Source organism: Gloeophyllum trabeum, assembly GCF_000344685.1.
Source record: "Gloeophyllum trabeum ATCC 11539 unplaced genomic scaffold GLOTRscaffold_00001, whole genome shotgun sequence".
NCBI classification, from domain to species: domain Eukaryota; kingdom Fungi; phylum Basidiomycota; class Agaricomycetes; order Gloeophyllales; family Gloeophyllaceae; genus Gloeophyllum; species Gloeophyllum trabeum.
The window spans coordinates 1497716-1511802 of NW_006920410.1; the positions used below are offsets into that span (position 1 = coordinate 1497716).

At 51.8% G+C, this 14087-nt stretch overlaps 6 protein-coding genes across 6 annotated transcripts; 3 read left to right on the forward strand and 3 right to left on the reverse strand.

Annotated features, from left to right (window-relative positions):
• Positions 1-399: 399 nt before the first annotated feature.
• GLOTRDRAFT_89936 (uncharacterized protein) lies at positions 400-780 on the forward strand (the record flags this gene model as incomplete). Its single annotated transcript, XM_007862638.1, has 1 exon — positions 400-780. The coding sequence occupies one exon, from the start codon at positions 400-402 to the stop codon at positions 778-780; it is 381 nt and encodes a 126-aa protein (XP_007860829.1).
• Positions 781-2829: 2049 nt separating this feature from the next.
• GLOTRDRAFT_52549 (mitochondrial intermediate peptidase) lies at positions 2830-5397 on the reverse strand (the record flags this gene model as incomplete). Its single annotated transcript, XM_007862165.1, has 4 exons — positions 2830-3524; positions 3581-4258; positions 4319-4835; positions 4885-5397. The coding sequence occupies 4 exons, from the start codon at positions 5395-5397 to the stop codon at positions 2896-2898; spliced, it is 2337 nt and encodes a 778-aa protein (XP_007860356.1). The 3' UTR covers positions 2830-2895.
• Positions 5398-5602: 205 nt separating this feature from the next.
• GLOTRDRAFT_68015 (uncharacterized protein) lies at positions 5603-8114 on the reverse strand. Its single transcript, XM_007862639.1, has 7 exons — positions 7885-8114; positions 7726-7824; positions 7505-7658; positions 7224-7443; positions 6840-7063; positions 6569-6700; positions 5603-6487 (listed from the first exon to the last, which is right to left on the reverse strand). The coding sequence occupies exons 1-7, from the start codon at positions 8055-8057 to the stop codon at positions 5825-5827; spliced, it is 1665 nt and encodes a 554-aa protein (XP_007860830.1). The 5' UTR covers positions 8058-8114; the 3' UTR covers positions 5603-5824.
• A 20-nt stretch (positions 8115-8134) lies between these two features.
• On the reverse strand, positions 8135-8888 carry GLOTRDRAFT_113057 (DUF1754-domain-containing protein). Its single transcript, XM_007862640.1, has 4 exons — positions 8805-8888; positions 8556-8757; positions 8395-8499; positions 8135-8341 (listed from the first exon to the last, which is right to left on the reverse strand). Exons 1-4 carry the CDS (start codon positions 8879-8881, stop codon positions 8327-8329), a joined length of 399 nt encoding a protein of 132 aa, XP_007860831.1. The 5' UTR covers positions 8882-8888; the 3' UTR covers positions 8135-8326.
• A 129-nt stretch (positions 8889-9017) lies between these two features.
• On the forward strand, positions 9018-10549 carry GLOTRDRAFT_68016 (DUF1751-domain-containing protein). The gene is made up of 6 exons (XM_007862641.1): positions 9018-9372; positions 9423-9592; positions 9643-9760; positions 9814-10025; positions 10075-10215; positions 10272-10549. Exons 1-6 carry the CDS (start codon positions 9151-9153, stop codon positions 10432-10434), a joined length of 1026 nt encoding a protein of 341 aa, XP_007860832.1. The 5' UTR covers positions 9018-9150; the 3' UTR covers positions 10435-10549.
• Positions 10550-10889: 340 nt separating this feature from the next.
• Positions 10890-14022, forward strand: GLOTRDRAFT_31166 (uncharacterized protein; the record flags this gene model as incomplete). The annotated part of the gene is made up of 11 exons (XM_007862044.1): positions 10890-10960; positions 11019-11063; positions 11121-11250; positions 11323-11538; positions 11590-11697; positions 11757-12573; positions 12635-12863; positions 12915-13024; positions 13077-13181; positions 13237-13365; positions 13418-14022. 11 exons carry the CDS (start codon positions 10890-10892, stop codon positions 14020-14022), a joined length of 2565 nt encoding a protein of 854 aa, XP_007860235.1.
• Positions 14023-14087: the final 65 nt, after the last annotated feature.

The window sequence follows — 14087 nt, forward strand, 5'->3', positions numbered from 1 at the left end:
GGAATTCCCAGTCATACATTGTGAGCGCGAGGGAGATGTCGAGGTAGGGCTTCAAGCCCGTAATCGGCTGTCCTTGATCGTTTAGAGACGATATTGAATGCCGAATGACGTGCTTCTCAAATGCCTTCCGGATTCTCTCCATCCACTCTACCATCTTGTCGGTGTATGCCCGAGTGATGATTTTGCCCCCCTCGCCACTAACCTCGGGGCCGCTCTGATGCTGTGTCGCGGGGGGGCGGCAGATTCTCCAGGCGCTTCTGAGACGTCGCGCGAGGCAGGATCTTTGTGGCGCCGGGGAGCCCATATAACCGCCACCTAAGACTCGGAGGCCCTGACCAATCTAACCAGGCAGCAGAAATTGCCGCAATAGTGGTAGCCCTACAAACTGTCCCTCCATTCATGCCCGTTAGCTTCATGACTGACTCCTTATATGTTATCAATGGCGTCACTAAGAACCTCGCTTGCTGGGAAGACACCGGGTGGACCAGGATCTCCAACCAATGCCTATTCAAAGCCGCCGCCTACCAACTCAGAATACACTCAGCGGCGACATCGTTCACCTGGGTCAAGGGTCATCACCAGAACCCAGGCAATGATGAGGCTCATAAGCTAGCTAAACGCGGGGCAAAGAAGGACGTGCCGGATCAACTAGTCCTGACAGTCCCACCAACCTTTGACCCGGTGGGGGCAAAAATGTGGTGTCTGACACAGGCTCTGGCCTACAGAGCGATCCGTGCAAGGAAGACGGCAGAAACACCGCCGCAGACGCAAACCCAATGAACTGTCTCACAAGCGCTGGAAGCACTGCACGAGGTACTCAGCTCAGACGAGACGGAACAGCAACTCTGGCTAGCCTGCAGGAACAAAAGCATTCGCCCGTTAGTAAGACAATTCACGTATAAGATCTACCACGGTGCATACCGTATCAGGGAGCACTGGGTGTCCATCCCAGGTTATGCGGACCATGCTCCCTGTCCAACCTGCCCTGCTGTTAACGATAACATGGACCACATCTTAACTGAATGTGACACACCTGCCCGTAGGATCATATGGCTCCTGGCCCGAGACCTTTGGCCAATGAAGAACGGCCCATGGCCAAACCTAGACTACGGAGCACTGATTGCACCGGGCAAATTAGCCGTCTACAACAGAGCAGACATGCTCCAGAACCATGACCGGGACACTGGCCGCTGCCAGCTACCGGGTGCATCCAGGCTGCTACAAATATTGGTCTCCGAATCCACCCATCTTATATGGGTCCTCTGGTGTGAGAGGGTCATCCAAGGTCAGAACCACTCGACCAAGGCCATAGTCCAACGCTGGACCGCTGCCATCAACCAACGCATCAGTATCGATTGTGTAGTTGCCACAAAACTACTAAGATCAACAAAAGCCCTACACCGCGTAATGCGTAAATGGGGAGGGACATTAGATGCCGAAGACTCCCTCCCGCCTGACTGGGTGGGGAACCACGGGTTTTTAGTGGGTATTAGGATGCCACGGCCCTCCCATTCAACGGAGCATCCTGGTGCTTCCTCGAGTCCCACACTCCCCAGTGCAAGCTGGGGGTGCGTAAATGCATTTTTAAAGCAATCCCGGACCGGGTGGTTCTGAACCACCCACTATAGCGGCGAGCCGGGGCTGTACCAATTGTCAGTTGCCGGGGAGCCAATGCTTGTCAAAAAAAAAGAAAAAGTGAGACCATCGTTACATTATTGATACCGGACCACATTTAATGGCCAATTTATTTTGCTACCTTTGGATCCTCATAGTTAAGACCGCTATTAACCAGACTTTCGATAAGTAACAGTTACCTGAATATTCGTCAAGATTCCTACAGCCACCCAGCAGTACATAAAAGGCAATGCTGATGCCGAAGAACACTTCCTTCTCATGCCACACCACAGGGCTCAGACAGTACAGTGGTTTGCAAAAGAAGCCGGAGAACCCTTTTCCAAAATATCATTTGGCTGGACCAAATAAACCTATACGGGTATTTCCATCGCCGATTCACAGCAGGCTGCTTTGCTTTTGCTTTGTGCCCGACCACAGTTGTGACTTCTTTCAGAGCTTTTTTGGGATAAACAAAGCTCATATACGCTATAATGTTGTTGGTTACATATGTTATGAGTTTTTCATGTGTTATCGTTCCTGTAGGGTATGCCTGGTAGGGTTCTGTAAATTTGGGATGGCTCCTCATTGGCACTGCTGATTTGCAGGTCGCTGGCCGGAGGCCAGATTTGCAGGTGTAATTTACTGTTAATTAGCAACGGGGTCCGGGGTGGAGCCCCGGCGCGGTCGGCATTGATTAGCGCTAATTAGCATGCTAATTTGGCCTAATTTGCGTGTTAATTACAGAAAAGCTACCAAGTATCCCAAGAGACCATTAGCCCGGTGGTTTGTAGGGTCGTGTACCTCCAGCAATCTAACATGATCACACAAAATGTGATTAGTACAGTGGGTGGACCCACAAGGCAGGGCTATGTGTGCATGTAGGATACATATATATATGTACTAAGTGGATGAAATTTACCAAAATTGATATGCTCAAAACTGGGACCATCACTTTAGCATGTAATTAACGCTAATTTACAACTGCTAATCAACAAGTGTGATTTTCACGACCCAAATTTACGGAACCCTAATGCCTGGCACACCCAACTTGCCGTCGTCGAGTACCCCATATAGGTTGGCGTCGGCGGGACAAACAGAGACAAACAACATTTTTCAAAACGCACTTTCCGGCTTCATATGCAAAGCACTGTAACGGCGTCGGCGTCCTTTGCGTGTCAGTCGGTAATTACTCAATTGACGTGACACGACGTCATACCTCCGACTTCGACCTTGACAACACTGCATCCTGCTGTTACGTTCAATTTACGCCGACCGAATCTGTCAATGCCGACTGGACATCCCTGCTTCGTCCTCGATTTTCCATTGGCCGACTTCCCGCATTGCCGCAGCATCACCAGTTCGAAGTTCGGGGGCCTCAAGAAGTGTACTAACCATTGTCCAAGGGTCATTGCCCCCTCCAAATCGCAGGACTTCTTGCTTGTATCTTTCTCCTGTCTCCCGGTCCAAAGGGTCGTCAGAGAATAAGATCCGCCAAACCCGCGACGCAATCGCGCGGTCAAAGAGATAAGAGTAGTACGTCGCGCCATATCCGAAGAGGTGGCCGAATTGCGTCTGGAAAGAGGTTCCCGGCACATAAGGTATCAATCCGCGTGCCTTTTGCAGATACGAGAAGGTTGATGTCGAGTCGAACTCCGGCTGCAAGACATCAGGTGAATGATAAGCTTGATCCAGTATCGCCAAGAGTATTTGGTAGTGCGTGTCTATGTGATGGCAAGCGTCTTCGTGATAATTGCCTATTTGTAGGCTGGACGATCTGCTCTTAGGGTCAAATAATGCCAGAACAGCGGGAGAATTGAGGAAGTGCTCCATGAGTATCGATGGTAATTCGACGAAATCCGTCGCACACCGCGTACCGGAGACGTTCTGGTATTCGGTGCGGCCGATCATAGCTGTCAGACGACAGTCAGTATTGCGGAGATAAGGCGTGGTGTGCAGGAGGACTGACAGTGCATAGCATGTCCCATCTCATGGAACAAGGTTAGAACTTCATGCCATTCAAGAACGGTTGCCCCTCTCTGAGCCGAAGGACGTGCAAAGTCGCAGAGAAGAACCACCACGGGGAGTTGATAAATGCCATCATGCCCATGAAGAGGTCGACGGCCTAAGGCTTCGAAGGCTTTCGACAACTCCAAGGATTGCCTTTCGGCATCGGAGAGCTGGAGCCCCTGCAGCGCCAAGTCGCCATTTTCATCGTCATCGTCTACTCTCCGTGAACATCTCACAGTGTAATGAGCTGCGCCGCTAGCCTTTCCTCGCCGCCCGAAGAGATCAGCATATATCCAGCCAATTACGCCGGTTTCCTCGTCCACAACCTCCAGTTTCCGAACGTCCGTATTCCATGCTTCCCCAAGCTCGACATCCGCTGGCCTCAAAGTTATACCATACAGGTGTCTGAACAGGCGAGAGAGCGCCATGAAGACAGTTCCTAGCGTCAAAGGTGGTAACGGAACTGGAGGCGCAGGCGGCTCCGGGGGACAGTAGTAATCACGATCCCAAGCCTGTATCGTCGGCGGGCTCGGTAGACCAAGATGAGCCTGCTTCCTCAAGCTAAGCACGAGCAATGCATCTCTAGCATGAGGACTCGTGTGGTCTAATAAAGCGTCCAGGAAGTGGTGGACATTCTCTAAAGATATCAGATTAGTATTTGATCCAGGACGTGATTCGTCGTAATGTCCGTACTCACCCGGTGATCTAGCCATTTTATCGGCCAGCGTCATGTGAGCGTAGCTATCTTTACCCACCAGCCGCGCAAGTCTGGCCCTGGCTTTCAGCATATTTTCCAGTGTCGCAATCTGCTCTGCAGTGCTGGAGTTCGAGGCAATATAGAGCTTTCGTCGAGGCTCTTCTGAAGGAGCAGACCGCATAATCATTTGGGCTTGCAATGATCCAGGATATACGAGTAATTCTCGTTGAGTGAAACGAGCCTGAAGCTGTAGCCTCACCCCCATCCCCTTGTCCTTCAAATCTCGCAGCTCGGACGACGTTATAGTAGCGGGAGGTCGAGGGGCCGCGGCTTCGTTGAGGAACTGCCGCCCAAGAACGATGATTTCGGATGACAGCGAAACAAACTCGTTGCGTTGCTCTGGTGGCAGTCGTATACCCGACTTCTCGAAATCTCGCCAGAAGATCAGGGCTGTCTGGTAGGCCTCCCGACTAAGGGACTTCACAATTTCACGGTCGGAGAGGACTGCATTCAGGACCTGGCGTAGAGTGAGAACCCAGACACGCGTCCATTGCGGGAGCACGCACCTCGTACAGTCCGACATGAGTGTTCAGGACATTCATGAACTCACATAGCGTCTCATAAACTTCATCCGCTGTCTTTACCCATTGTGCGCTAGGATGAGCGTTGCGCACTAACTCCGCCAAATCTATCACCCCACATAACAGGTCACTGAGCCGGTCCAAGTTCTTGACAACCTTGGACAATTCCTCACGAGACCGTCGAGCCTGGAGAATCCTCTCCGTAAGCAGGTGAGCTCGACGCAGAGTAGAATTTGCAAGGGCAGTGAAGGCGGCAGGACTTGTCAGGAAGGAGTGCCCAAAAAGCCCCGTCGAGTTGGTCGAAGCCCTGCTTGTGCCTGCCTCGGGTTGGTCGAATAATGGGATGAGGGATCTATCATCCGCGGAGGCCGGGATTGTGGCAGTGGAAGCACGCCTTCGAGTGCTGACGTCGCCATTCTTGCTGAGGTGGAGACAACCTCGAAATCTAAACGTCGGTCGCGGCTTTGCGAGCGCATTCCTCGCAGTCTTCGCGAGCATAAATGTCGGGCGAGGGGCAGAAGGCAGGGGTGGCGGTGATGGCAATCATTCAGGTTTCTCTTGACGGGTGTACCGGCAAATACCGGCACACTCTTACACACCGAAGCTGTCCTCAGCGAGGACGGCGACTGAGAAGACAAAAGATCGCCCTGGAAAGTGATATGGTCAACATGTGGGTACGACCAGCTCGATGAGATGGGGGCACTAGCTTAATAATTCGAGTGATTGTATTCAATGGTGCATTGACTGAACAATAATATGCGACATACATGGCCTACCTGTACTATAATACACGGCAAAACGTCTCGAAAAACAAAGATAGTGAGTGTAAGGATGCGGCTTGGGACAGATACTAGATGCAATTATAGGGTATGAACGCTGCAGGATAATAAATGCAAACCAAACGTCCACAGGATAAATGAGAAAGTTACGTATCCTCCACGCTTGAATGTAGAGAAGGGCTTTCTTGCGATGCTCTTTCGTTCCCATTCCCGTTCGTGCCATTTGCAGACTTCTCGTAGCTATTGACATCCGTCGCAGAACTGTCGCCGTTGGTAGGATGGTCTCCGTTAGGATGATCTCCATTGGCAGGGTGGTCTCCATTGGCACCTGTATCCGGCTGACTATGGCCATTCGACGTCTGCGCCGACTCCGGTTCCTGACCTGGAATGGGTTCCACAGCGTAGAACCAAAACCTGCTCTTCTTTTTGCCCGCTACATGATCCACAGCCACTTCTGTTGGCTTCAAAGCAGCGCCTCCCGCCTTGGATGAAGAACCATTCGCAGGCTCGGTTGAGTTCGCGCTGACAGTGCTGTCCTCTGTACGTGCCCTCTTGGAAGGTGGCTCGTCTAACTGAGTTCCGGAAGGTGCTCCCAGTCGACTCGATCGCCGTTCACCCCGCCACTGACTCCAAACGTCGTCTGTTGAACCCCGTTTACCGTTTACGGCGGCCGCCCGACTAGACCGCCGGCGTTCCGGTGCTTCAGACATGCGACGACTACTCGTCCCGCTAGGCGTAGTGGATCGCGAGTTCGTAAACCGTTCCACCTCTACAGTGTTGTCTTGATATTCTTCGTCATCCAGTTCATCCTCTTGCATTTTATACTCGTCCATATCATCCTAGGCAATGCGTCAGATCGCTGAGGTAGGTGCAGGAGGCAGGCAACTCACATCACTGGCGCCTGCGTCCATCTGCGCATAATCAAGTCTGCGCGTAGTTCGACGAAGTCGCGTTTGCCTGATCTCTGCTTGTTCTGAGAATACTTGCTTTTGTTCCATCTTCCGTCGTGCTTTGGCAATTCTCTGTAAGGGAAGATAGAATCAGTCGTATCCATCACAGTGAAGCATTCGATGGGATGAGGTCATGTAAATACCAAGGGCTCGAGTAATGCCGAACGAGCCCGGTCTGCCCAGCCGAGTGACGCATAAAAAGCACACTCACCGCCAGTTCTGCATCTATTGCTGGGAGGCGACCTTCCAAGGCCTTGACCAGTGCTAAATGAGCCACTTCTAATTTGGACCTTTTCTCGCCCTCTTTGGGCTCCGAGGGTCCTTCCGCTTTTAGCCTTTCAATGATGCCGACATACTCTTCACGCGTGGAAGAGATGCTCTGAAAGGTAGCGGTAATCTTCCACGGATTAGTGGAGAGATACAGACGAGGGGAATCTGGACATTCATAACGCGGGGGAGATCGCAATTGAAGCGAATCAAAAGTGGGTCATCGGAGACCAAGGGCCGGACGCCACACGGAAAACGAGGAAAATATCAGCATATGTCCAAATACACGCAAATATGATATGGAACGAAAAGTGGGATGCGCACGGACCATCTGCCACCCAGTATCGCTTGCGCGTAGCATCCTGACCGATTGGGAGGAGTTGCAGGTTCTCCTGGCTATAGGGATCCGATGGATCAGGTCGTGGTTCCGGGGGCATCTCCTTTTTCTTGTGCTTGTTGTGAACCACTCCCCACGCGCGATCAATCAAGCCCTTGATTTCTGTTGAATGACACAGCTGTAGTTCCACAAGCTGTCGCAGGATTTTGAGCTAGAGGAGCGGATGAGAGACGTAAGCAGCATAGTAGTGGCCAAGAGGTACAAAGACGTACTTTCAGGTCCCAATCCGCAGCAAAGAAACCCCCCTCTATCCCCTGGAACGGGTCCACGTTCGCTTTCAATTCTTCATTCCAAAACACTGTCCTCTCCGACGACTTCAGGAAGTCTGACAGGATAGCGGCGACCGTGCTGGATATATGTTCCATACTACAAGCACGGAAGACGTTTGTAAGCGTTGACATGACGTTGGAGGGCATAGGAGGGGCTCGCCTACCCGACATTACGCGTCTGTGGCCGCAAGTTCCGTACGAAACGCGCCAGTATCGCGGTCATGACAGCATTGGGCACTTTCAGCATCAGTGCCTCTTCAAAGCTTCAACCATATGAGGCGTGTTAGCAGCGGTGGGGCAAGAAAAACCAAGTAGCGACTCACTCCATTGGTGTTAGCAAACCCTCAACATTTCCCCGGAGGTCGGTAAACTTGCAGATGAAGGAGTACACAAACAGACTCTCCCAACGGTCTGCAGGGTGCGTAGCGTTAGAGGGTGGACAGACATGGCCTTTCTTCTCAGCGTTTGTGTCAAGAGGTGTAGTCTTAGACCTCATAGTGTCGCAGCGCGACCCGGAGATGTGTGGTGTAAAGAAAGAAGCAAGCGGAAATTCATCTCCCGACATTCAGTCACGTCCTTTACCATATATATATTACGAGATATAAGGGCCAAGGCACGTTGCTAGTGTACACCGGAATACAAGAGACGCATGCAAAACCCAGCACAAACCGACGATCTGCACGACAATGTCCATGGAGCGCACGCGGGAGGACCTGGTGCGCCTAGCCAGGCAAGGCGACCAGGCGACATTGAAATAAGCATGCCTTATCCAGGACCGACCTGCACAAAGACAAACTGAGCAACCGAGAAGCAAAAACAAAGCGAGAACGTACCTTGGGGATGTCATGGTGCTCGCTGAGAGCCTCCAACTTGGAATTGAACTCACTGACACGATCCTTGTGCGTCTTGTTAGCCAGACGAGCAACCTTCTCTGCCATCTGTTGTCATAAGAATTAGACAGCTGAAATGAACAGGTAGGAACCCGGAGACGCACCCTCCGCTTCTGTGTCTCCTCAAACCTCCTCTCGGCCTCCGTTTTCCGGTCGCTACTCCCCCCAATAGCAGGAGAATTCCGGCTGCTTCCAGCAGCTGGAGAGCTGCTCTTCACCACTTCCTCTTTGAGACGCGCCTCCCGAAGTCGCTCTAACTCCCGCTCCTGGTCAACCTTAGACTTGGATTTCGAGGACTTTTTCTTCCTGACGGATGAGTGAGGCAGGTCTGGAGAAACAGCGGCGACACTCACTTCTTGACAACACCGCCCTCGGCAACGCCACCCTTGAGTTTGAGCGACCCGCCCGGGCGGAAGTCATAATCCGACATCGCGACGTTGTCCTTGCGGTATGGAGACGAAGGAGATCTGTGACACGGTCACGACATTGGTGCTTCTGAACTCCGCGGCGTTGCGGGAGCATGACCGGACTGCACTGCATTCTTACGTAAGACACTTCGCCGACCAAAACGCGCCTGGGTCGGTGTCGATGCCCGCGTTGTGCTCGTCGGTCTCGGAACTCATAGAGGTTCCTGGCTCAGCTTAGGGTCCCTTAGACGGCCGGCAGCCAAGCATCCATCGCTTGCCGAACTCAGCAGCAATGGCAGTCTTGTCCTCACCGTTGCAATACATCACTTCGACCCCGCCTGTTACGCGTGCTTGGACCGCTGCTACTGTTTTTTGCTCAGGACTGTATTTCTGGCTAGCCTGGAGGAATAACGATGACTACACAGCGCCATGGCTTACTCTGATACCTGGGTCCAGTCTCTTCTATCCGTGGACACTCGTCACTGCAGGTTTAGTAGAGACCAGTGTGATCGAGGTTAGCATTGTGTTCTCACTGGTCTGGAGAGAACCTCACGCATGCTTCAGCTCCTCGTAACACTGCTAGTGGTGCCTGCATCTCTACGATACATGGAAAGGCTATGGGGCGCGATTGAGACTGCCAAGTTCATCGTCGTAAACATAGCGGTTTCCAACGTTATCGCGTTTGCCTTCAATTGGATAGAATTCGCCGTTACGAGAAATGCTGACCTCTTCCTGTGAGTCTTACCATGAGGAGTATGCCCCCGTTTTAATCAGGCGGATAAAGGTATGGAATGCAGTACCACGGCCAGATGGCACTGCAGACGGCGGTCCTAGTAGCATTCACTCAGGTCATCCCAGAACACCAAGTGCAGGTGTTAGGGTTTATCAAAGCAAGAGTCAAGGTCTGCATTCTTGCTCAGCCCGGAACCTAATATGGCTAAGACAGGGTCCACAGAGGTTGCCTATGGCTTATGTTACCGTGTCGACAGTGCTATGCTTTATTGGTTTGCAATGCCCGTATATCCTCATCCAGTTTGGGTGGCTCGTTGCGTGGGTTTGGCTGCGATTCTACAAGAAGAACGTCGTGGATGTGGTCGGCGGAGGTCCTACATATGGCGACCATAGCGAGACCTTTGCTTTCGTCCACTGGTTCCCTCCATTTATTCAGTGGGTCCTTCCCTATACTACAGCGTCATTCCTGTCTGATATACCTTAGTACTCCCATTACTTTACTCTCCAACACGGCCCACGGGCTGGCGACTCGATTCCATCTTATCCCGTCCGCCGAAGCGGATCTGGAGTCTGGAGGATATGCACCAGTACCTGGAGGCGCGCGGGCAGAGGCAGAGAGGAGAAGGTACGAGAAATCGAATCGCACAATCGTGGAATACGTCGTTGAGACCTCGACCGTAGAGCTATGGCTTTGAAGGCCCTCGATCAGCGACTGGCTAGTTCGCAATCCCCCGCGCCCTCCGGCACCGTCAGTGACCAATCAAAAGCACAAGCAGCCCGTCAATCGAGCGGATCGCCATCGGGGAAACCCGCTGAAGAGGAAGGTGCCTCTGTGGAACGGTGATACAGGGCCTGTGTCCGCGATACGGCGCGATTTAGGTATATGGCTGATGTTCTCTATAAAGCAAGTAATATAATTTTGTCTCCTTCACCGCTGTTGCGAACACGTCCATGAGTACAATATGCTATGTTCCGAATCCATTTTCCTGTAGTTTGTCGTGGAAGACCAAGTCTGCACGTCTACGGAATATGCCGTCGTTCGTGTAATCGCCTTGACGCGTTTGAGTCGCATCCACCAAGGGCTTCTTCTGGGTTTACCACTACATGGCTGGGCGAGGATCTGCTACTTCACTGGCGTCCCTCGCGTCTCCGGTGACTCTTCTGAAATCTATACAGGGTACCCCTCGTGGCTCTTCAGCCAATATACAGAATCCACCCGATGGAGAGACGCCACGGATGGTTGCACGGCATGCCTCTAACAACAAAGTGCCGGTGAACGGCCTTGAAGACGACGTGGACATGGATGATCCAGATCAGCTCTTCGTGAAATACCCTGTCGCTCATGTCAAGGCCATTCAAAGTCGTTTACGGTGATAACCCTCGGTTTGAGTTATGTAGGGTACCGGATGTCTGACGTAGATGGTGTAGGGCTGATGCGGACGCAAAGCAGGAGGAGCTCAGACAGATGGTTGGGTGCGTAAGCCTACTGCGCATGTACACTACGTATTCAGACCGCAAATGAAAGCACAGGGAACGATATCGAGACCTCTTGCAGGCATCGACCTCCATTATCTCCTTGTCAGCGTCCGCCAGACATGTAGTGGATGCTCTGGAGGATATGAAGGCTGCTATTCCATCACGAGAGCAAATCTCTTCTCCTGTCAGACCCTCCCATGCGCAGCAGGATGGCGAGTACCTCACGGACATGGCGCTACTGCATGGTATTAACTAGCTTGAATCAGACGCACAGCTACAAAGCCTGCAATCATTGTCTACGCATATCAAGCTCCTCTTGGATGCCCCTGAACATATATGGCGTCTCTTGGAAAGGAAACAATACCTGAAGGCAGCGTGGCTTTTCCTCTTGGCTCGCGTGGTTCATCGAGCCCTCTCAAATGACGATGCGGATAATAAGGAGAGTTGGGAAAGCCATGGAATAGATGTCGAGGTACGTTTAGACTACTCAACTACCTCAAAACTCGGTACGAAGTGAGTCCAGGAACAATTCCCTCTGGTTCAACGCCAATGGGACACCGTCTCCCAATTTCGTTCTCAAATAACGCACAAGGCAACTCTGTCGCTCAGGGAGCATGCCATGTCGTCAACAGTGCGCCTCTTCAAATAGTTTTGGTATCATAATCGCGTTGACGCGCTTATCTGGAATAGGATATTTGCGCTACCCTGCTGACGCTCCATTTTCTAGATTCCCGGCCGCTGGTTGATACATTGTCCGTGTTTCTGTCCCAGCGCCGCAGGACTGTCAGTTCTTTATTATCGGACCACACGATGCGCAAAGAGGGAAATGGACATGTCTACCGACGCTCGTCCCATGCTCAGACTAGACGGTCTAAGATCCGCAAATCCGTCGTCCATGAAGTCAAGGGGAAAGTACAGGCGGTACTGGATGTTATCTCTGGGACTGTGTCGACAGCTAGGGACATTTTTCGAGAAGACGCTGATACGGGGCCATGCCTGATCAGGCGAGTTCTAGGCTTCATTCAGTCAGATCACTCCAGTTCGTCTGTGGATGCCCTGCCAAAAGAGCTTCAGTTTACAACTATAAGCTTACTCACCGATCTACCGTCGTCAACGCACCTCCTATACCTGCCTCAAAATATCAAAGCGTATAAGCCATATGTTGACCTCTCTTCCTCGTCGTCCAGGGTGCAGCCATCCCATCTGCACACGAGATTGCACGACTGGTTCGACAACGCTCTACAAGACTGTCTTCCGTCGGTTGAGCGCTGGTTGGAGGATTTGAACAGCGTCGAGGAGGTATGGAAAGTGCGTAGGGCGGTTCTCCAAGGGCTGCGAAGCAGCAAAGGTTTGCACGACGCAGAAAGAAAACGTTTAAGCACCGCTCTCGACGACTTATATACCAAGCGTGTGTTGTCCATGTGGACAATGACTCTGTCACTTGTAGCCCGGAATTTCAAGGAAACGTTCTCTTCGGTTATGGCGAATATTGGATGTGCAGGGAATGGTCTGTGCACCATTGTGTTCTCAGAGCGTGGACGTGCAACTCATCCTGTTTTATCGATTAGATACGTCCTCGCTCAACACTTTCTCACATACACTCTCATTACATCTGCCTCAGGCGGACGGAATCGCTACACCGAATATTGACGCGTTTCTGAAATATAAGGCAGCGATTCGCCACCAGTTATCTGGTCGAACAACACTCCTGGACCAAGTGCTGGAGAGTTTGGAGATTCCAGCACTGGAACTATCTAGAAGTTTACAGGCCGTCCAAAGCGAGAAGGATGATTCGGAGTTAGTCTCAGGTTCTATCCCACTGCGCCTGTCGTCTGACTATGTCGCCAGAGAATTAGTAGGGTCGATGTTGCATGAATACCGCCTAGAAGCAAATGTCACCTGCTCGCAAGTCCTGGAGGCATTGGAGTCGAGCTTGAACAATCTTTCCGATGAACAAGGTTGTTTCGAGTACTTTCTGGGTCGCCGCCGTTGTTCACATATATCAAACAGACTTTCCCCTGCACAAGATTATATTCATTGCGCAGGTTGCCGATGCGCTGGAATCTGCCTCCGAATTTTCGAAGCATATCGGATGTAGTGCGCAGGTCGCAGAAGGTCAGTCATGTTCGCCGTTCCGACACGGAATTCACAACGTCTAGCTTGCTCACAGATTTTCGTTCCGGGATGAGGCGGCTGCATCACGGCAGTGTGGACAAGTGGAGAAAGAGGAATATCGAGCTAAGCGTGCAAGACTACTGGCGGTGCCTCACTTCCACGCGACATGGGTCCACATCTACGGGTGCGCATTATGAACACTCCCATTTATTCTCTTATCAATGAAGGCTCGATAGCTCACCGTCTCCACTCTCGACCGTCATCTGCCTTGATGCAGTGCTTATCGTCTTTAGTGTCGTCCGTTCATCAGTTCGGAATGGCCTACCGTCCCGAATCAATGCGAGGGCAGGCAGATGAGACACTTCGGTCTTTTATGACTAGCATATTGACCAGTGCCGAGAGCGAAATTTCCAAGTTCGATTCGGGAGAAGCGCTTGGAGATCTGGTGTTCCTGCAAAAACTCGTAGAACTCCGAGGAGATGACTGGCTTGATACCTCGAACTCCATTACGTCCACCATTGCGATGTTACGACGGAAGGTTAGTCTGATACTAGCGACTTCGTCTCGTCTTCTGACGCATAGTCACTTCCATACTCCGAAGTTTCCGGAGTCATCTCCCCCGGTCTCGTTGGAAGACTCTTCCCTTGATTACTTACGACGAACGCAACTTCTGCTTGACCCATTGCTACCTCCAATCACACAAGAGGGCAACGAGAAACAGACGAGTCTTCTTCGTTTCGGGCTTCCTTCAGCGGAATCCAATGCGTATCCTGTCATAGACCTTGTGAAGCCGTCTGCACGATTTGGCCTGCTCTTGATCGAGAATAGCACATTGCGATAGCGTTATACCCTTTCGTGACCGTAGTCATAATCAAGGTGCCATTCCTCTCGTGCCGTCCGGGAGAC